The sequence below is a fragment of the Peromyscus maniculatus genome, chromosome 17, assembly GCF_049852395.1.
Source record: "Peromyscus maniculatus bairdii isolate BWxNUB_F1_BW_parent chromosome 17, HU_Pman_BW_mat_3.1, whole genome shotgun sequence".
In the NCBI taxonomy this organism is placed as follows: domain Eukaryota; kingdom Metazoa; phylum Chordata; class Mammalia; order Rodentia; family Cricetidae; genus Peromyscus; species Peromyscus maniculatus.
This window is the reverse complement of record NC_134868.1, coordinates 4,246,849-4,268,818: the sequence shown is the minus strand read 5'-3', so window position 1 is coordinate 4,268,818 and position 21,970 is coordinate 4,246,849. Positions and strand designations below refer to the sequence as shown.

At 54.1% G+C, this 21,970-nt stretch overlaps 1 protein-coding gene across 1 annotated transcript; it reads left to right on the top strand.

The window, feature by feature from the left end:
• Positions 1 to 1,489: 1,489 nt before the first annotated feature.
• Rab8a (RAB8A, member RAS oncogene family) lies at positions 1,490 to 21,970 on the top strand. Its single transcript, XM_006989881.4, has 8 exons — positions 1,490 to 2,312; positions 10,330 to 10,390; positions 12,888 to 12,948; positions 16,192 to 16,269; positions 17,975 to 18,064; positions 18,491 to 18,556; positions 19,844 to 19,894; positions 21,772 to 21,970. The coding sequence occupies exons 1-8, from the start codon at positions 2,189 to 2,191 to the stop codon at positions 21,862 to 21,864; spliced, it is 624 nt and encodes a 207-aa protein (XP_006989943.1). The 5' UTR covers positions 1,490 to 2,188; the 3' UTR covers positions 21,865 to 21,970.

The following is a 21,970-nucleotide window of genomic DNA, read 5'->3' as shown; positions in this document are numbered from 1 at the left end:
ATTACAGATGAAGCCGGTGGTGGTGATGGCGGTGCCGGTGGTGGTAATGGTGGTAGCGGCGGCGGCAGGCGGCGGTGGCGGTGCACACCTTTAATCCCAGCACTCCGGAGGCAGAGGCAGGTGGATCTCTGTGAGTTCGAGGCCAGACAGGTCTACAAAGTGAGTTCCAGGACATGCTTCAAAGCTACACAGAGAAACCCTGTCTTGAGAAACAAAAAAAATAAATAAATTAAAAAAAAAAAATTACAGATGAGTTCTACCACACTCAACTTTTTATGTAGGTTCTGGGGATTCAAACTCAGTCCTCATCTTACATTGTGAAAGGTTTTCGATTTGAGCTTCCAGGGGGATACTGAGACAGATTATCCTTTCAGGAAAAATATTTATTAGGAGAGTTATTAACACCTAGACAGACAAGCAGTAGCAGGGCAGGAGTTCTAAGGTTTCAGATCCTGTGGCCATAGGCAGGCAGGCAGACAGGCAAGCAGGCAGGCAGACGGCATGGTAGGAACTCAGAATTCAGGTCAATGTGGCAGAGCAGGGTGGTCTTACAGGTTTTATAGGGAGTGGTTCCATGCCATGTGGCCGAGTAGTCTACAGGAAGAGCTTGCAGTCCAGCTGTCTGATTCCCAGCTGGCAGGATGCAGGGGAAGTGGGAAGGGGCCCATTTAATTCATGTTGTTCCTCTGAGCAGGCAGCATCAGATAACCTGGTGAGTTAGCCTAGAGCCTACCTGCATCATCAGTTATGCGGGGGAAGACAGGCTTGACCTAAGCTGTGATCTAAGACCGGGCCAGTGTTTTTTCACGCACTGAGCCGTCTCCTCGCCCTCATATAAGAATACACATGTCATCTTTTAACTGTGTTTATTTACTCGGCATCTGTCTGCCTGTGAAGGCAAGAGCACAACTTGTAGAAGCTGGTTCTCTTCTACCATGTTGCCAGGCTTGGCATCTTAACCACGGGGCCATCTTGTGGGCCCCTAGTGTTAATCGTGATGCTGCTCCCCACAGATTTTTATCTTTTGGGGAGAAGAGGGAGGGTGGCACAGGACCTACGTATGTGCGGAGGTCAGAGGACAACTTACACAAGTTGGTTCTCTCGTTCCATGCCAGGAAGTGAACTAAGATCCTCAGGCTTGTTAACAAGTGCCTTTGCTGGAGGAGCTACGTTGTCCGCTCCTCATCCGTTAAACTTTTTTCTTGTTTGTTTGTTTTTGTTTTTCGAGACAGGGTTTCTCTGTGTAGCTTTGCTCCTTTCCTAGAACTTGCTCTGTAGCCCAGGCTGGCCTCGAACTCACAAAGATCTGCCTGGCTCAGCCTCCCGAGTGCTGGGATTAAAGGCGTGCGCCACCACCGCCCGGCGGATCTTGCATTTTTCTAAGTGTGTAGAGCAGCTGCAGGCACAGGACAAACGCTGCCATGACTTGGACCGGCCACCGTCCCGCCAACCCCCGGCCCGCGCTGAGGCCTCTGGGATCGCCCGCGGGGTGCGCCTCGGGGCCTCGCTCGTGGCGGCCTCGCCCCGAGTGTGTCCCGTGGTGGGTGAGCGCCAAGGCTGGGGAGCGAGCCCGGAGCCCACCCTAAGCAGCGCCACTTCACCTCCGCGGAGGGCAACACAGCCACCCGTCTGCTTCCCGCGCTCCGCCTTGGCGCCGACTGCGCCTGCGCGGGCGCTGAAGGCGGGAAGCCGGGCGTCCTCCGCGCGCGTGCGCCCTCTGCTGGAGCCAACCGTCTTCCCAGCACGCATGCGCACCCTCACCCCGCCCGCCCCTCCCACTGCCTCAGCAGCCAGCGCGCGGAATCGTTGGGGGTCCCTCCCGTCGGGGGCGGGGCGAGGCCACTGAAGGGTTGAGGGGGGATGAGAAGGCGGGGCCAGGATGTAGCCACACCCACCGCTGGTCATTTGAAGCCCTTACCCTCGCCTCTCCACCACTAGCCAATCACAAACCTCCCTACCCCAAGGGTCAGCCAATGAGCTGTGCGGCCCGGCTGCTTCCGGCTCTGCGCCGGATTCGCCTCTTTCCCTTGGGCTCCCTGCGACGGGCGGGGCTCGGGAGGGCGGGCGTCGGCTTCGGTGACGCGCGGCGGGCCGAGGGCCAATAGGGGGCGGGATCTGCGATGACCGACGGGTCTAGCGACCAGTGGCGAGGCGCCGGCCGTACTTCCCGTCGGGGAGAGAGTGTAATATGGCGAAGACCTACGATTACCTGTTCAAGCTGCTGCTGATCGGGGACTCGGGGGTGGGGAAGACCTGTGTCCTGTTCCGCTTCTCCGAGGACGCCTTCAACTCCACGTTCATCTCCACCATAGGTAGCGGGGCCTTGGGGCGGCCGGGGGCCCGAGTTGGGCGCGCCCCTGCGGGGCTGGGCTGAGGGATCGACTCAGGATCCACCCGAGCCGAGGATCCGGGAGGGTCGCGGGGCCTGACGGGGACCCGCGGTGGCCTCCAGCTCCCCGAGGGGAGCCCCGGCTGTGGCGGGACGAGGTGCAGACGGGAACACGCAGGCTGCTGCTGTCCGAGGAAGAGCCTACCCTGGGCTGGGGTCCTGGCGCCTGTCAGCTCTCCGCGTCTACGCAGCAGCCCTGGGGACTGTCCTTTGGGGGGGATCCCCGTCGTGTAGAAGTAGAAACCGAGGCACGGAGGTGACGCCTGACCTCGTGCATCATCTCCTATGTGGCAGGCTCGGCCTGGGCAGTGTCAAACACTGCCGTGTTCGCGTGTCGGGTGCTGTGTCGCTGGAGGAGGAATTGGAAACTGAGGGAGGGAGTGGCGGGCACTGAAGGTCACAGTCGACAGGTGTCAGGGACGAGATTTGAACCCAGGTGTGCCTGACCCCAACATTCAAGGCCCGGCCGTCCCCGAGAGGTGTCGGCTTATACCCTCCCAGGGCCAGCACCATCAATCCGCTTTTAAGTCAGGACTCCAAAGTCCTCCTGTCTTCTGCCTGACGAGCGGTGATAGCACCTGTCATCCCCGTGGGGATGTGAGGGCAAGAAAAGTTCCAATGAGAAACTAAGACCAGCTGTGGCCACACGCAGCCTCGACTTCCCTGTCACAGGCTCAGGACACCACCTGTCACTTTCTGAACAGCTTTCCCCCAGGGCTGCCTCACGGTACAGCTGAATAGAATTGGCTTGTGATAGCCCACGTTCTGACGTCAGAAATGGCGCAGACCTTGCTCCTTGCCATGAATAGTCATGGCCCGAATTGAGAAGGCTGGACCTGGAGGTAACTCCTGTCAATCATAGTGATCTGCGTCCTGTATGGCCCTGGAACGAGAGAATGGTCCCTAGGCCTGGTGTATCCAAGCCAAGCTGTTGTTCAGTCATTGCAACCCTGGGTTCGATCCCCAGCACCTGGAAACCAGATGTGCTAGTGAACACCTGTAATGATAGCACTAGGGAGGTGGAGGCAGGGGGGTCAGGAGTTCAAGGTCAGCCTTGGTTACATAGACTGTTTAAGGCCAGTCTGAGCTACATGAGACTCTGCCTCAGAAAGAAAAGGAAAACTTAGGGAATGAATTCTGTGTAATGTCAACTAAGCTGTATTGTCGCCCTGACCAGACCGTTGTGTGCTAATGTCATCGAAGCCATCCTTCCTGGTGGGCACTCTAAAACAGTCACGCGTCAGGTGTCAAGTACGGAGAACTAGACAGAAAAATCATCCCTGGAGTCCAGGTGCTGTTCATCCTTGAACAAGCTCTAACCCTCTCTGATCTGAGTTGGTTTAGAGTAGATGTGGCACTGTCTTGGCTGGTGCCCTGGGTGGTTGAGGATTAGATCTATACGACGAGTGAAGAGGTCCATCTGGGGGAAAGAGAGGGTTTAGGCACCCCTGGGCACAGGTGCATCTGAAGCTTCTCCCCTTCCCCACCCAGATGTCCAGCCTTGGAGTCGCCCTTAGGTGAAGACCAAGCAGGAAATGACAGTAGCTGTCCACAGGCTCTGGCTTGCTTTCCGCACAGACCTCAGTTTCCCGGCCTCAGACACTTCCCAGTCACTACCAATGTATTCATTCAGGGTGGTTTTTGTTTGCTTTAGAGTGTGTGTGTGTGTGTGTGTGTGTGTGTGTGTGTGTGTGTGCAGGAGGCTGGAGATTGTTCCTCAGCCTCTCTCCACCTTGCTTCTTTTATTAGTTTATTTATTTTTATTTTACTGAGAGGGCACATGCATGCTGGTGCACATTGGGGATCAGAGGACAACTTGTGGGAGCTTGTTCTTCCCTTCCACCGTGTAGGTCCTGGGGACTGATCTTAGGTGGCCAGGCCTGTGGCCCGGTACCTTTACCCACCAAACCGTCCTTGCTGGGTCTCTCATTGAACCTGGAGCTCACCAGGTGGCTGGGCTGGCTGGCCGGCCGGCCCCAGGACCCTTCTTTGTCCGTATCACCAGTGCTGGGAGTGCAAGCTCCTGCCACCATGCCCAGGTATTTTCACGTGGATGCCAGGGACCAAACGCAAGTCTTCATGCTTGTGTGGTAAGTGAGCACTTGGTGGACTGAGCCACGTCCTAGCCTCTGTTTGTTTGTTTATAACAAGCTAGCCTAGAACTCGCTGTGTAAACCATGCTGTCCTGGATCTCATGGAAATCTGCCTGCCCCTGTCTCCCCAATGCTGGAATTACAGATATGAGCCTCCCTGCTCTGCGGGTTTTGTTACATTTATTTAGTGTGTGCGCACATATGCCCAAGTCAAGAGACAGCTTGTGGGAGTTAGTTTTTTTCTTCCACAGAGTGGGTCCCAGGACCCAGGTGTGTACCACCACCTCTGGTTTAGGTGGTGCTAAGGGTGGAACTGAGATCTGTGTGCAGGCTAGGCAAGTCCTCTGCCAACTGAACCACAGCCCCAGCCCCCCCCCCCCATTTTAAAAAGGTTTTAGATAATATTTATTACTTTGATCGGGTGTGTGTGTGTGTGTGTGTGTGTGTGTGTGTATAGCGCGTGCATGTGTGCATGTAGACGTGTGTGCTGTGGCCAGTGTGTGGAGGTCAGAGGACAGGTCGTCAGGTTTGGTGGTGAGCTCCTTTACCCGGTGCTGAGCCCTCTTGTAGGCCAGTGATACGTATTTTACATCTCACATGTGCTTGTTCAGTTTTTTTACTGGAGATGGAGCCCATGGCCTCACACAGGTCTACCACACATCTGACCACTGACCATCTCCATCTGGATGGTTTAAAACTCTTGAGCAGAAAACCAACTTAGTCCTTCAGAGTCCCTGGGAGACGGCCCGCCCCCCTCCAGTGAGGTGGGGTAACTCAGTCAGATCACCCAGCGAGGTGGAAGTAACACTTGAACCAGGATTCCTCCCTCCCCAAATCAGCATCGCATTCCCACAGACCTCTGTCTTCTAGGAAAGTTCATCTCCTTGACCTTGAAGTTATAGCCTCATAAAGTTTACAGTTCCTAATTCAGTTCTTGTGTTAATAGAAACTAGGAGAGCTCTAGACTAAAGCAGATTCATGGCCAGGGCTGGTTACACAGTGGCCCTGGACTTTTGTGTGTCACTGGGCATGTGTGACACATTGGGTAATGTCTCGGGTAGAGTCTGCCCCAGCCTCTTAGTCCTAAAATTATGCAGGAAGGTTCGTCCTTACTGGCAGCCAGCTGTTCTCTATGTGTTCAGTGTTTTTTTCTGGAAGCTGTGCCCCTGTGGTTCTCCAGAGCCGAATAAATTATTTGGGGTGTGAACCTGGCCCTGCAGCCCCCCGAAATCAGTTCTCAAGCCAGGCTCAGAGCCCAGCCACTTCCTTGGGCTCATTCATTGTTTCAGCAGACACTGTAGCGGTGTTATCTCACCATCTTTCTGTTGTTTGAGATGAGGCTTCATGTAGCCCAGGCTGGCCTTGAAGTCCCTATGTAGCTGAGGATAACCTTAAACTCCTAATCCCCATCTCCGTCTTCTGAGTTCTGGGATTGCTGGGATACACCAGCATACCCAGTTTTTTTAGGTGCTGGGGGTAGAGTCCAAGATAGTAGGTAAGCAGTCTGCCAAGTGAGCCCCAGTCACAGCCTGATTTTTTTTTGACCACATTTATGTATTTGTGTGGGGGTGTTGACTGCATAGTGCGTATGTGGAGGGCAGAGGACAGCTTGGCAGGAGTCAGTTCTCTCCTTCCATCGTGTGGGGTCCTGGGTCAAACGCAGCCTATGTGACAAGTGTCTTTACCCACTGAGCCATCTCACCAGCGGGGTGTGTGTGTGTGTGTGTGTGTGTGTGTGTGTGAGAGAGAGAGAGAGAGAGAGAGAGAGAGAGAGAGAGAGAGAGAGAGAGAGAGAGATTGATTGCCCAGGCTGGCCTAATCTTAGGCTCAATCTTTCTTCCTACCTTAGCCTCCCAAGTAGCCTCAAACTTATTTGTAGCCAAGGCTGGCCTTGAACTCCTCACCTCCTTCTTCTACCTCCAAGCGCTGGGATGACAGGTCTGTGCCACCACCGGTTTATGTGGTGCTAAGGGTGGAACTGAGGCCTGTGTGCAGGCTAGGCAAGCCCTCTGCCGACTGAACCACAGCCCCAGCCCCCCCCCCATATTTTAAAAAGTTTTAAATTAACATTTATTAATTTGGTTGGTGGGGGGTGCGCGCGCGCTATGGCCAATGTGTGGAGGTGAAAGGACAACTCGTAGGAGTTGGTTCTCCTCTTTCACCATGTGGATTCTAGGGATTGAACTCAAGTCATGGGCTTATTGGCAAGCATCTTTAGCTACTGCCATTTGCCAGTCTGGACAGTGGGTAGTCTGTGTCTCCTCTAGAGAGGACTAAAAATCTACAGAGGACTCAGGTGCTTGTAATCCCAGCACTAGGGAGGCTGAGGCAGGAGAATCACTGTGAGTTTCCAGGTCAGCTTGGGCTACAGGGTCTGTGGTGCTGTCCTCTGAGTGTAAGAGCCACCTCCTCCCTCCCCCACCCCTCACCCCTGTCTCTCTCCCTCTCTGAGACAGGGTCTCTTTATATAGCCCTGGCTAGTCTCAGATTCACACCTTAGAGCCTTGATAACGTGACTGTTGACCTTCACTAAAGGTGGGATAGGGAGGCTCCGCAGACCTTTGCCTACAACATCTGCTGCTCCCCGCTGCATGGAGTCTCAGTGAGTGCTAGAGTACAGAGTGTGTAAGGTGAGAGTGGACTCCATCCACGAGGCGATGGAGGTCTGTCATGCACCTTTCAGTGACCTCCTTACCATGCTCCTATAACCGAGTCCACATGGTTCACCCAGCCAGGCTTGGGTGGAATTGTTCCTTTGGTCTGTTGTTAGACTTGGATAGAGGCCTGTTCATATCACCAGGAAAGTTCATGAAACAGTGAGGTCCTGTCTAAAAAAAATGTAGGCCAATGAGATGGCTCAGCAGGTAAAGGCCCTTGCAGCCAGGCCTGACAACCTGAGTTCAATTTCTGGGACCCAAATGATGGAAAGAGAAAGCTGTCTCCTGAAGTACATCCTCACCTCCCAAAACTATATATTTAAAAAAAAAAAAAAAAAAAAAAAAAAAGGTGGGTGGTGGCGGCGGCGCACGCCTTTAATCCCGGCACTCGGGAGGCAGAGGCAGGCGGATCTCTGTGAGTTCGAGGCCAGCCTGGGCTACAGAGTGAGTTCCAGGAAAGGCGCAAAACTACACAGAGAAACCCTGTCTCAAGAAAACCAGAAAAAAAAATCTATGGAATATATTCAGAGTTCCTATGTAAGCAACATGTCATAGTATGAAAATAATTTGAATATCATCAGCCATCTCTCTTGCATGCCATGGGATGGGTGTTTTGGTATGTCTACTGTTGAGTGGTAATGGTGGAGGAAGGCCCCCACAAAGCCATTTTGAACAGCTTGAGCAGGAGAGGGGCACCAGGTGACTGTGGAAGCAAAGAACATTCTGGAAGAGAGAAGAAGCACAAGTGTGAAAGCCCCTAGGGTCCTGCCAGGGGACAGCATGGCTGCAGAGGGCCGGTGCCATAGTCACTGTTCTGTTGCTGGGAGGATGCACCATGGCCACAACAACTCTTACAAAGGGAAGCGTTTAATTGGGGCTGGCTTACAGCTTTAGAGGTTTTTACCGTATTACCATCACGGCAGGGAGCATGGCAGCATGCAGGCACTGGAGCAGTAGCTGAGAGCTACACCCTGATCCAGGCCGGGAGAGATAGGCTGGGCTTTTTGTTTTGTTTTTTTGTTTGTTTTTTCTTTATTAAGAAATTTTCTACTCACTCCACATGCTATCCACAGACCCCCCTCCTCCCTCCTCCCACCCCCCAGCCCTCTTTCCCAAGCCACCCCACATCCCCAAAATCTAGGTCTCCCATGAGGAGTCAGCAGAGCCCAGCACACTGAGCCTAGGCAGGTCCAAGCCCCTTCCCACTGCACCAAGGCTGTGCAAGGTGTCACACTACAGGCACCGGATTCCCAGAAGCCTGCCCATGCACCAGGGACAGATCCTGATCCTCCTGCCTGGGTGCCCCCCAAACAGTTCGAGCCAAACAACCATCTTCCATGTCCAGAGGGACTAGTCTAGTCCTATAGGGGCTCCACAGCCACCAGTCCACAGTTCATGGGCTTCCACTAATGTGGCCAGTCATCTCTGCATGTCCTCCCATCATGATCTCGACATCCCTCGCCTGCAGTATCTCCTCTCTTCAGTTGGATTCCTGGGGCTCATAGGCTGGGCCTTTAAAACCTCAAAGCCAACCCCCAGTGACACACCGCCTCCAAGGCCACTCCTCCTAATCCTTCTAATCCATTCAAACAGTTTCACTCTGTGAATGACCAAGCATTCAAATACATGAGCCTATGGGGGCCAGTGATGTGTGGGTTCCAGAAATCAAACCCAGTCTTGAGGCTTGGCAGCAAGTCTGTTTATCTGCTAAGCCATCTTGCCAGCCCTTAAATTTAAATAAAAAAAAAAATAAATAACTTTATCATAACTGACATCTCATTGATCCACCCATTTAAAGCATACAGCTCAGCACCTTTTGGCATGCTTTGAGTTGCACATCCATCACCATAATAAATTTTACAATGTCTCCTTGTGCCAAAAAGAGAAACACCAGCACCCTCATGCCCCTCAGCCCTTTGTCTTCCCCACACTCTAGCCTGGCAGCCTCAGGCACAGTCCTCGCCTCTGGATTTGCTGCTCTGGCAGCCTAGTCGCTCCATATGTGGCCTTCCTATCTGGCTCCTCTCACTCAGCATCGTGTCTTTGAGGCTTCTCTACTGTGTATCTATCATGTGAGTCCTTCGTTCAGTTCAGTGACAGCGCAATCGCCCGTAGAGACGGTCTGTTGCTGGGCCCCCTGGAAGCTCTGGGGCCAAGGCCATCTTCAGGACATACTTACAGTTAAGGTTGTTTGGGGTTTTGGTTGATCTTGGGACCTGATATAACATAGGCTGGCCTCAAAGTCACTATGTAGGCAAAGGTAACCATGAACTCGTGATCCTCCTGCCTCCACCTCCTAGGTGTTGGTGTATCTGGCACGATCCACCACATTGCCGTCTGCCTTGCGGCTCTGGGTGGAACTGCAGGCCTTGTGAATGCTATGCAAGTGTTCTACCCCGAGCTACACCTGAAGCCCAAGGCCTGTAGTTTTGAAGGCTGGAGTGGGCAGAGCTGTAACAGTGGGCACCAGAGAGCTTCCAAGTCACTCTCAGCAGAGGGGGGTACAGAGGCAGAGAGCTGGCCCCATCAGGAAGGGGTCTTAGGAGGTGACATTGGCGCAGGTAGCTAGTAGTCCGTCTGTACAGAAGCAGCCTGTGTATACCAGGTTTGGTGACAAATATCTATAATCCCAACACTTAGGAAGTGGAGGTAGAAAAATCAGGAGGTTAAGGCAAGCTATATAGTGAGTTTGAGGCCAACCTGGGCTACATGAGATCCTGTCTCAAAAAATATAAATAAATAAGTAAGTAAGTGTACCTGTGCAGTGGCTAGGGAGAGAGGATGGGCCTGTCTACAGTGCAGTGCACTGTGGGTGGCAGATGAGCTGCTGGATGCTCTGTGCAGGACCTGGTCTGTAGAAGGCATTAGGATGCCCACTGTGAGGCTGGGCAAGGGTGGTGGGAGGGCGGGGCCAGCGTGAGATGCCCTCCAGCCCCTTCCAGTGGTCTTGCCCACCTCCCACCACCTGTCACCTTCCTTCCAGCTCCCTGAGCCCCTACAGTCTCAGGCTCTGCTTCCAGCAGGGGAGGATACTTCCAAAAGCTTCCAGTCTTATTGGGGTACAGAGAACCCTGAGGACCCAGCCCCCAGCTGCTGCTCCATGAGCCGCAGCCCCTGTCACCAGCCTAGGCTGGCAGCTCAGGAGGTGACCTGACCTTAGTAACACCTTTTCTTCTTCCTTTTCTTTCAGGAATTGATTTTAAAATTAGGACCATAGAGCTTGATGGCAAGAGGATTAAACTGCAGATATGGTGAGTTCTGTTGCCTTGTGCAGCCCTGCAACTTGGCCTGAGCAGAACCATTGGTGCCCCCTCCCCACATACAGACAGTCTCTCTGTGCAGCCCTGGCTCTCCTGTATGTAGCCCAGGCTGGCCTCAAACTCAGAGAGATCTGCCTGCCTCTGCCTCCCGAGTGCTGGGATTAAAGGCGTGCACACCACATCTAGCTCCAAAGGTGACTTTGAATTCCTGATCCTCCTGCCTCCCCTTCCTGAGTGCTGAGATGACAGTTGTGCATCACAGCTCCTGGTTTTTACACTGATGGGGATGAACCCAGAACCCCGTACATGCTAGACAAATACTCTACCAAATGAGCAAAATTCCTTGGTACCAGGCCCTGGCACACAGTCCTTTTCCTCAGAAGGTTCTCGAGTTTCATACCCAGCTCAGGCAGCCATGCTCTGCTGGCCACTGGAGCCTAACGGTTGTGTTAAGGGCATAACCTGGGGGAAGAATTACCTGTCCAGTGAGTTCAGTATCCCAGGGTGCACAGGGTTATGTTGAACCTGGAGGGAGCCCTCCATGGTTCCCAGGAGGTAGGTAGCAGAGACAGCAGAGACAGGGAAACTACTTCCGGAAGCTTTCAAATGTGGGAATGGAGGGGATCCTGAAGGCCCAATGCTCAACAGGTAGGCCAGAAGCCATGGCTCCTGTCACCATGCCAGTCTGGTGGCTCTGTCCGCCCAAGGATCTTGGGGAGTAGGCAGAGGTGGTAGCACAAGACACCTGGGCTACAACTTCCTCTTTCTCTTTTGTGGTGACAGGGTCCCACCGTGCAGCCCAAGCTGACCTGGAACTTGAGTCTTCAGCCTTGGGCTCCCAGGTCCTGGGATGACAAGTGTGTGCCACCGCACCCAGCTGGGAGTTCCCTTCTGAGCCCACAGCCTCACCCCAAATTTTAAAGGCCTCATACCACTTCCTGTTTTCTCCCCTGAGGAGAGAGCCCAGGCCTCACTTCCTGGTGTGTGGACCTGAAACCCACAAACAACCCTAAGCTAAGGCCAGGCCCGGAGGCCATGAGTGTTCACACTCCTCAGCCCTGAGGGAGGCTTCCCCACCAGAGTCAGTTAGGGAAGTGTGAGCATCTAGGTCCTCATCACTGGTGTGGACCTGGGGGTGGTCCAGCATCCGGGGAGGCTGAATCCAGCCAGCCTTGGGCAAACAGACCCAAGTCACTTCAAAGAGCATGCCCCAGTGGGACATCTGTCATCCCAGCCCTCATGGGGCAACGCAGGGGTCACAGCAAGTTCTAGGACAAGTTGGACTGCACAGTGAGAAGCTGTCAGAACCAAACAGAAGGGTGTGGTCACCCACCAGCCAGGCACCCCTGGGTGGGAACAGAGGGCCTAGGTGCCCCTCCCCCAGGACGCGCTCAGTTCTCTTTAATCTCGGCATGAGCCATCGCCTGGCTCGCCAATATCTCTGGGGGAGCCTCCTGGGTGCCCTTGTCCCTAGCCAGCCGTCAGTCCTAGCCACATGGTAAGTGGACCCATAGGAGTTCTCCACTTCCAACAGGGTGGCCATGAGGGAGCCTTTGTGCCCCAGTCCAAAGTGACACAGCCCAGCAAGCCAGGCCACCTGCCCTGGCTCCTCCCTCTCCACCTTGCCCTCAGCATTCTCAGCCGAGGGAGGGTCACTGGAAGGCTGGCCTGGGCTGCAGCTAACATTCGTCCCCATGTATGTCCCTGCAGGTGCCACCAACAGGTCATCTCAGAACTAAAAATAACATTAAAACGAGGGCTTCCAGGCCAGTGACAGAGCGTGGCCTTAGCACACACAGGGCACTGACTTCCACCCCCTAGGCCACAGTAAATAAGATCCAAAGCCAAGGGCCAGCAAGAGGGCTCAGCAGGTGAAGCAGGTGCTTGCTGCCCAGCCTGACGACCTGAGTTCGATCCCCAGGACCCACACTGTAGAAGGAGAGAACCAACTCCTACAAGTTACTCCATATGTGTACTGTGGCACTCACAATCAGATAAGAAGTCGTTAAAGGCAAGAGGTAGAACTCGGACTCAGCACTAGACCTTTCCGTGTAATTCAGATATCCAGAGCCCTCGGGAGGAACCATGGACTCGGACAAAAAGGCATGTCCCTGACTAGATCATGGCTCCTCCCAGTCGTAGAGGTTGAAGACCTTATATGTATTAGGCAAACACTGTACCACCAGGCACACCCTGTCCCTTTTTTATTCTGTGACAGTGTCTCACTGTATCCCAGGCTGGCCTGGAACTCACAATCCTGCCTAAGCCTCCCCCAGTGCCGGCCGGCCGGCCGGGATCACTTACCTCATGTGCCAGGACTGGTCCAGGCATGGTCGCACCAACTCAGGTGCCCCTCCCTGGACACCACCTCCCTCATGAAGCCGGTGACAGAATGTGGGAACGGTGGTGCCTGCTCCCTAAGCAGAGAGACGAGGGACCAATCCAGCCAGCCAGAGATGTCACTAATATCCTCCATCCTTCTTTCTAGGGACACAGCTGGCCAGGAGCGGTTTCGGACGATCACCACAGCCTACTACAGGGGTGCCATGGTACTGACTTCGTTGTTGTTCCTGTTGCGTTAGCAGTGGAAACAAGTGTCATTGGTGGCAGTACGAAGGCCTGTGTGTGATTGGCTTTTGCTGTGTTTCATCTTGTTGAGACAATCCCAAATGTAACCTGGGCTGGCCTGGGACTCAAAACTCCTGCCTTAACTTCCCAAGTGCTGGGATGGCTTGTGTATGTGTTCTAAAAATGTGTGTGTGTGTGTGTGTGTGTGTGTGTGTGTGTGTGTGTGTGTTCATGAGGGTACACATGCATATGTGTACATGAGTGTGGAGGCCAGAGATCAGGTTCTCCTCCAGCATTGTTCCTTGAGTGCCTCTGGCTTGGAACTCGCAGAGGCGATGAACTCCAGGGATCAACCTGTCTCCACCTCCCCAATGCAGTGCAAGGCAGCACCCTGTGGGGTTAGGGATCAAACTCAGGCCTATGTGGTGAGCACTTCACGGACTTGAACCATTGCCTCAGCCCCTGTTTGGTTTGGTTTTCAGACAAACCATTCTGTGCAGCCTATGTAGCCCAGGCTGGCCGAGAACTCAGTTCTCCCGCCTTAGCCTCCCTAGGCTGGGATATCACCGGTGTATGCCGCCACACCTGGCCAAGCCTAATGTCTTGTGGAGCCTGTGTTCCAACTCCTCGGGCAACTCAGGACCCAAACTGCCACGTCATCTCCATGTACATCGCACACTCCCAGGCCTCAGACCCAGGGCAGGGTTTAAATGGTGGGAATATCCTTTGTTGAAGGGAAGGAGCTCCAGGAAGCGCATCCTTCGGGGGAGGACAAACCCGGGCCAGCCTCTCAGTCCTGAGAAGGGCCACATCAGTGTCTCCGGAATTCCATAGAAAACCTTGAAGGCTGGATTTACTTGGATTATTGTTGTTCCATCTTCCACCTGGGCCTGCAGCCAGAGGGCATGTCAGCAAGTTCACCCCCATACACTTCCCCCATGGAGATGAGGGAGGCAGCAAGAAGGGGTCTGCTTGTGTGAGACTGGGCCTCAAGAGACAGAGGGGCAGGAGCAGCCCCAGTCCCGCCTAGGACTCTGTGTCACACCCCCAGCTCTGTCACCTCTGAGAAAGTGGAATATGCCCCCGGGCTGCTGTGAAAACAAATGGCCATCTGCCCAGAGTCCCATCTCCCTGTCACCTGTGCCCGCTGTAGCCCAGCCTGTCATTGAGGGGGGCCATAGCCCCAGTTCCTCCCAGCAGGCTGTCCACACCCTGAGGACAGTGTGTGTCGAAGTCCTTGTGCAGGCCTGATGCCTGAGAAATCATGGGGACACCTGAGGAGCCTGGGAGCAAAAGACATGAATGGTGACATTAAATTCAGTATTTAGAGCGTCCAGGAAGTACAGCCAGCATTGGAAACTCAATCCTATCGCCTGCAACCTTAGCACTCTCGTTAAAATTAATCCTGTTTTGCTCCTTGAGGGCACTCGGGTCTGGGGGTACCTCTGCCCACTGGACTTCTCAGGGCTAAGATAGTCACCCAGAGCCCCTCCGTGCCCCATCCCCACACCCTGTCCCAGATAGCGCCCTCGGTCTTAACCTGGTGTCTCCTTGGATCATGGCGGTGACCTGAGTACAGGTGTGGACATGAGCCCTGCTGTGCAGCCAGGACCCCGAGACTTGACAGACTAGCACCAAGATGGTGGCAGTGTCCTCCAGTGTTCTTTTGTTGAAGCATGTTCTTGCTGTTTCGCTCAGGCTGGCCTAGAACTTCTGATCCTTTCTCAGCCTCCTGAGTGCCGGGATGACAGGCCTGTGCTACCATTCTGGTTCACAAAGTGTCATCATGGAACCCAGGGCTTCATGCGTTCTAGGTAATGCTCTCCCAACTGAACCACATTCCCTGTTTTGAGACAGGGTGTCACTTGCAGCCTGGCTGCTCGGGAACTCACTATGTAGACTAGCTTGGTTTTGAACTCACAGGTGTCTACCTGATACTCCCTGCTCCTGAGTATAGGTATGAAAAGCATGTACCACCATGCCAGCCAGTTTTTCTCTCGGCACCGTCTCTGTACCTCAGACTGGTAAGCCTTTGCTTCTTCAGCTTGTCCAGAGGGCTCATGCTACTCTGTTTATTCTTGTTTCAGTGCTGGGAACGGAACCCAGGCCCTCACACATGCCCGCCACTGTGCTGTGCCCCTGCTGATTAGCTCCTCTTCCTTGGCCTTAGAGATGGGATGCTGCAGTCTACACAGGACTGTACCCAGTAGCCAGTGCCTGGGGGAGAGAAGCAAGCAGGGCCTGAGCCAACGATGGGCCTTGAAGCCCAGAGTGTGTATGTGTGTGTGTGTGTGTGTGTGTGTGTGTGTGTGTGTGTGTGTGGTGTGTGGTGTGTGTGTGTGTGTGTGTGTGTGGTGTGTGCGAGTGGTTGTGTGTGTGTGGTGTGTGTGTGTGTGTGTGTGTGGTGTGTGTGTGTGTGTGGTGTGTGTGTGTGTGTGTGGTTGGTGTGTGTGTGTGGTGTGTGTGTGTGTGTGTGGTTGGTGTGTGTGTGTGGTGTGTGTGTGTGTGGTTGGTGTGTGTGTGTGGTGTGTGTGTGTGTGGTGTGTGTGTGTGTGTGGTGTGTGTGTGTGTGTGTGGTGTGTGTGTGTATGTGGGGGGGGGGGAGAGGATCCTACTGTGTAGCCCAGGCTGGTCTCAAACTTACAGGAGTCCTCTTGCCTCAGCCTCCTGAGTGCTAGGAATTCAGGCATGAACCATCACACAGGTGTCCCGGACTTCAGTCTTAATCAAAAAGATCTCATCTCCTTATGCCTCAGTTTCTCCTCCACAGGAGCAGTGAGGCAGTATGATCAGGCTGGCTGAGGCCGCTTTCTGCATCTCTTGGGACCTGTGGACCTTGTCAGGTGTCCCCTCACATTCATTAGGGAGCTGACTAGACCCCTCCAAGGGCAGGGCCTGAGTGCACACCCCAGCCCCGTTCCTGCCTGCCGTAAGCCTGGCACATAGTGGGTATGATGCCAGGCATCCTGAAGAGGCACTGGCTGAATCTGGAGGCCTTTGGGGAGTCCAGGTGCACATTTCTGCTGGCATAGGGAGCCAGCAAGGCTCGTAACAGAGGGTGTGGCAAGGTCTAGCTTGGGAGTCAGAAAGGTCACCGTGGAGGTGGGGAAGCTGACAGACTGGGCTGAGACAGTGGTCATCTCTGGCAGTGGCCATGCCCACTCCTGATGGGTGCACTGCCTGCCCCGTGGGGCCCTTCAAAGCCCATGTCTTTCCCCACCCAGGGTATCATGCTGGTCTACGACATCACCAATGAGAAGTCCTTCGACAACATCCGGAATTGGATTCGGAACATTGAAGAGGTGAGGGCACCTTTTTGCTTCCTCTCCCAAGGCTGTACCCCAGAGCCAGGAACATGGGGGACAGGCAGAGAGTGGGGAATGGAACCAAGATGCCAGCCATCTGCCCCAAATCACCGTTGGCCCAGGACCCACACAGTAGTGTTTGCCTGATCTTGCAATCGTTTCTGCTTTTGACTCTATAGAGAGAGAAGGTTCTAGAGCAGCTGAGACTTGTATTTGGACCACATGTTACAAACATTTTGAGCTGCAGCCGCAACAGAGTGTGAGCTTGTCCAAGCCCATGTTCAGGTCAGCAGCTAGTCATAGAAAGAGATCCTGAACGTCAAGGAGGCAAGCAGCCAAACCTCCCCTCCCAAAGCTAACTTTGTCCTCTGACCAGTTAGTTGCCCAGGTGCTGCCACACCCCATACCCTCCCTGGCCAGCTCCACCTGATGACTAAGCAGGTGAAGCATTGGGTCTAGGGTGTCAAGAACTTTACCCATCTATAAAGCCACAAAGGAGCACATGTCACTGTGGACCCAGGACTGGTGGACACCCAGGCCAGGCCGAGAGGCAGGCCCTTTGTTTATGAGTAATCGCTTTGGGCTTGTGTAGGTGCCAAGGCCTTGCCCTGGCTATAGAAGCCATCTTGGTCAAAAGAGGAGTCCTGAAACTGGCTTGGAACCCCTGTGTGGTCCTCTAGTAGACAAGAGATATGGCAGAGAGTGGAGAAGTGTTTCCCTCACAGCAGAGCTGCTTCCAGATGTCTCCTCTGCAGGGGGGCCATTTCTAGGAGAGAAGGCAGAAGTTGTGGCTGTTCTAGGCACAGCCTTGTTTCTAAAACCTAGAGAGGAGAGAGTAAAGAGGTCTAAGTAGGCATTGGGGCTTCAGCTGGCAAGTTGCCCAATGGGTAAAGGCACTTCCCAGCAAGCCTGGCCTCCTGAGTTCAAGTCCCTGAGCCCAGATGGTGGAAGGAGACAGCTGACTCCAAGTAGTCCTCCACATGGTGTGCTGCGTGTGCATGGTGTGTGCATGCAAGTGCACGTCCACACGCTAACACAGAAGAGCAGGAGGGCATGGGTGAGGTCTCTCAGGGTCCATTCTGGGAGCCCTGGCCCTGGAGCATGATGACTGTGGCCCATAGCAGCTTTTTTACAGTCAAGAAGGGTTTGACAACTGGGGACATGGGCTGTCAGCCCCTGAGTAGTACCCCCCCCCCCCCCCCCGTAGATGTAAGCAACTGTCTTATTAAATAAGAAACACAGAACCAATGCAAAGAAGAAAGCCAAGAGGTCAGAGCTCAGAGCTAAACCTTACCCTTCCTCCTGCGGTGGTCCTACCTCTCCGAACCAGAGCCACTTCCTGTGTGTCTGTCTTTTTATAGTGTTTCTGTTCTGCCTTCTCATTGGTTGTAAACCCAACCACCTGACCGCCTCGTCACAGCCTGTCTGTATAGACCTCCAGGTTTTCTATTGTTGGTATTGAGATAAAGGCGTGTGTCTCCAATTCTGGCTGTATCCCTGAACACACAGAGACTTACCTAGCTCTGCCTACCAAGTGCTGGGATTACAAGCGTATGCCACCACTCTCCTGCTTTCCTATGGCTTGCTAATAGCTCTGACCCCCGGGCAACTTTATTTATTAACATACAAATAACATTTGAATACAAATAAAATATCACCATACCCCCCTGCTGCTTTGACCTGATCACCCTGTTCTCCTCAGCATGCCTCTGCAGATGTGGAGAAGATGATACTGGGAAATAAGTGTGACGTGAATGACAAGAGACAGGTGTCCAAGGAGCGGGGAGAAAAGGTGGGTGCCAGAGCCAGTCCCACCCCAGGGGGACCCACAGGCCTCTTCATGGTCTCTTGAGCAGAGGATGACATGACATGCCATGCTGGCTTGCTTGGGATGGAGGAGAGAGCCTGGTGAGGTGGTAATCCCGGGCAGGGCTGGAGGGCAGAGGCTGCTCATGGCCAGCAATGAGAACTTGGCAGTGAGCTTCAGTCATGTCACCAGCACCCACCAAGGCCAGGCACAGAAGGAGCAGCTGGTGCAGGCCACCCCACTTCCTCTCCCTAGCTCCCTCCCCACTTGGTACAGCACCATCACACAGTGAAGGTGACACCCTTAGCCTGGCCTGGCCTGTCACTACTTGAGCTTTGTGCCAACGCCAGCCCAGCACCCATTCCTTAGGGACACTGGGAGTTCACTGTGTTCATGTGTCCCCTTCTACAGCTGGCTCTCGACTATGGGATCAAGTTCATGGAGACCAGTGCGAAGGCCAACATCAATGTGGAGAATGTGAGTCCCAGGCTCCAGGGAGACACAGGCTTGTGGGATCAATGCTCAGGGGCCTTGGGGGCCTTTCTTTGGGAGATTCAGCTTGGAAGATCCAGTGGGGCTGGCCTCTGGCCCAGGGGCCCCAGTCCAGTGATGCCAATGGGGCCTCTGCAGCGCCCTCTGTTGGGCACTCAGGACACATGTCACTGGCTCTCAGCAGACGACCAAAACTGCAGCTCATATTCCAGCCGACCCCGTACATAGGCCCAGCTGCGTTCATCTCAGCCACACTGCTAATTCACAGCCCCAGTAGGGAGCCAGGTCCCACAGCTGTGCCCTGATCCTCATGCCATCTCCAAGGCAGTGCCAGCTTGGCCCCTGCCCCTAACCTCTCCCACACAGCCTAACGACACTCAAAAACAGATCTGCAGAACTACCTGTAATCAGCTCTCAGGAGGCTGAGACAGGAAGATTGCTGGGGCCAGCCTGGGCTACACAGCAAGACCATATCAAGAAACAAACAAAAAACTAAATCATCTACATCACCCCATAAGATACCCAGAGGACATTGGCCAAGGCCCTTGCCCACCTTGCTGCCCCCCCCCCCCATAAACCACCCGGATGGGCCCACCCTCCCCAGCCTTTGCTGCGTTCCCTTTTCATGCTATCAGATTCTCCCTTCCCTGGCCAGGCCCACCACCCAAGGGCAACACCTCCACGCCCTCTTTCCTGGCACCACTTCCCAATTCACCAACCCTGCACAGAGATAGGAAATCCAGTCTGCCTCTGCATGTTCTCTCCATGAGGCAGTGGGCAAGCAGACTGGCATTTGTAGGTGTTTTTCAAGAGAGAGGAGGGGCCAGGCTTGCTGGTGACACCTGTGTATCCTCAGGTGACATCTGTCAACCTGGTACTTTGGAAGTAGAGGCGGGAGAAACAGGAGTTTGAGGCCGACCTGGGCTAGGAGAGAACTTCTCTAAAATAAAAGGGTAGGGGATTAGCATGGGCAGACACAGCCAGGGGTAGCTACTCCAGGTCCTCCAGACCCCTGGGAACCAGTTAACTACTCGGGACCTCTGACTACTCCGTGTCAAGGACCAACTGAGTATAATGCCCACTCCTGCTCACAGGATTGTTGGTCTAGGGGAGGTGGCCACACAGCAGGCCTCTGTCCCCAAGGTGCTTACAGAGGGCGACAGATGTGGGCCTAATTGGGAACAGGAGAAAAGGCTAGCTGGCACCTCTCCCTCACCTCCAGCCAGCCACATTCCACCACTAGAGGGCTCTGACAGCCTGCTCTTTCCACAGGCATTTTTCACTCTCGCCAGGGATATCAAAGCAAAAATGGACAAAAAATTGGTGAGTCCGGGTGCTTCCCAGGTCTCCACGTGGGGTTCTGTAGGATGCAACCATCCTTGACCAGGGCAGTACATCACTGCCCAGGTCTACCATCCTCGTGTGTGTGTGTGTGTGTGTGTGTGTGTGTATCAGGTATCGTCTTCCTTCGATTCCTACCTTAGATTTTGAGACAGGGTCTCACTGAACGTTGAGCCATCTGGTTAGGTTGGGATTCTGGACGGCCTCAGGACCCTCCTGTCTCCCCAGCCCTGACACTGGGATTTAAGCACCACCATACAAGCACTGACTTGTTTTGTTATTGTTTCATGATTTTATTTCACTGTTTTTATATGTGTTTGGTGTTCTGCCTGCCTGAATAGCCGCACACCATGTGCATGCTTAGTGCCCTCGGAGCCCAGAAGAGGGCATGAGCTCTCCTGGATCTGGAGTTACAGGCAGCTGTAAGCTGTACAACATGGGTGTGGGAATCAAACCCAGGTCCTCTGCAAAAGCAGCCAGTGGTCTTACCTGCTGAGCTGTCTCTCCAGCCCTGATACCTGGCTTTTGATGTGGGTGCTGGAGGTCAAACTCTTGCTGAGCAAAGAGAGCAAGCTCTCCTGCCTGAGCTGAGCATGTCACTGAACCCTGGGACATGGGGGACACAATGTGTCCCTGCTTCAGGAGCCTCAGCTCCAGCACCTGCCCTTCCCCAGACCCGCCTGTGTGGTTAGAGGGCAGAGAGTGCTTGTCCTGAGGTACTCGACAGCTCAGGTGAAGTTCTGCCCGTCCTGCACGGCTCCTGCGGCGCTCATCCTGGGCTGTGAGTGGCCGCTGAGGCTCAAGGTATCTCCGCGGCATCTCCTCGATGCTTACGTCCAAACAGCAGCATTCCTGTAAACCAGTATACCAGACAGGTGCAGCATACAGCTCCTGCAGCTTTGTGTGCCTGCTGTTTGTATGTTTGTTTTTACTTCAACCTAACATGGTCAGAATTGGCGTCCTGGGTGGGCAAGATAACTCGGTGTGTGGGAAGAAAGAGCTGACTCCTATAGGCTGTTCTCCTACCTGCACGTGCACATTCGTGTGTGTAAGAGCACACATGCATGCACAAATAAATCAATGTATTTTTTAAGAGCTTTCTTTGTAAGAGAAAGATTGGAATTTAGGTCCTATGTCTCTGGCAGCCTGTGGACCTGGGCACCAGTGGGGCACAGGGGGCAGAAACCTCTGAGCCCATACCTCCCAGGCCCTGAGGGACACTGTCTCCCTGCCTCTCGGCTGCCTCCACGATAGACATAGGGATGGTTAGCATAGATAGATGGGTAAACAGATGGAAGGGGCAGGAATGAAGGGAGGGCAGAGGAGAGAACAAGATGGTTTGTACTGCTGGGGGATGTGACTCCTGGATGAGCCACTTGGAAGGACCAGTATCCAATAGGTCCTCAGTTCAATACCCGGAGGGAACAAGGAACAAAAAAGTGTGGAGAGAGGTGTGTGGGTGTTTGTGGGGAGGGGGAAGAAAGGGTGAAGGCCTGGGGATCCTGGAAAGCAGATGAAGATGGGTCTTGAGTTTATGGAAGGTGAATGAACTGTCAGGAGATAGTGGGATGATTGGAAGAGGATGGGTGACTGCAAGCGTTTGCGTGGATGGGATCAATGTAGATGAGTGGAAGGGTGATGGATGGGCACTGGAGTTGTTAGTAGGGAATAGTTGAATGGTGGGATGGATGGGTGGGTGGATGGGTGGGTGGATGGATGGCTAACGGGTGATTGGATCTGGGGTGATGGATGCCGGAGTGGTTAGGTGGACAGTGGTGGGCAGACAGACTGGATGATTGGCAGGTTCTAAGTGGTGCTGACAGTCCACAGTAAGTAACACGGCACACTTGTGACTCCAGGAAGGGAACAGCCCGCAGGGAAGCAACCATGGGGTCAAGATCACAGTGGAGCAGCAGAAGAGGACCAGCTTCTTCCGGTGCAGCCTCCTGTGAGGACAAGGCCGCCGCCGCCACCGCCCATTCTGAGCCTGGCTCAGCCCAGCTGACTGTGCCTGCCCCGGGCGAGCCCCCACCTCCCTCCGCTGCTCGGATATGGCCA

Excerpts from the sequence above, each read along its gene's own strand:
- Rab8a (XM_006989881.4), top strand. The coding sequence starts at position 2,189 with ATGGCGAAGACCTACGATTACCTGTTCAAGCTGCTGCTGATCGGGGAC. Across the intron at positions 2,313-10,329 it reads CACGTTCATCTCCACCATAG|GAATTGATTTTAAAATTAGG; the intron begins GTAGCGGGGCCT and ends CTTTTCTTTCAG. Across the intron at positions 18,065-18,490 it reads CCAAGGAGCGGGGAGAAAAG|CTGGCTCTCGACTATGGGAT; the intron begins GTGGGTGCCAGA and ends CCCCTTCTACAG.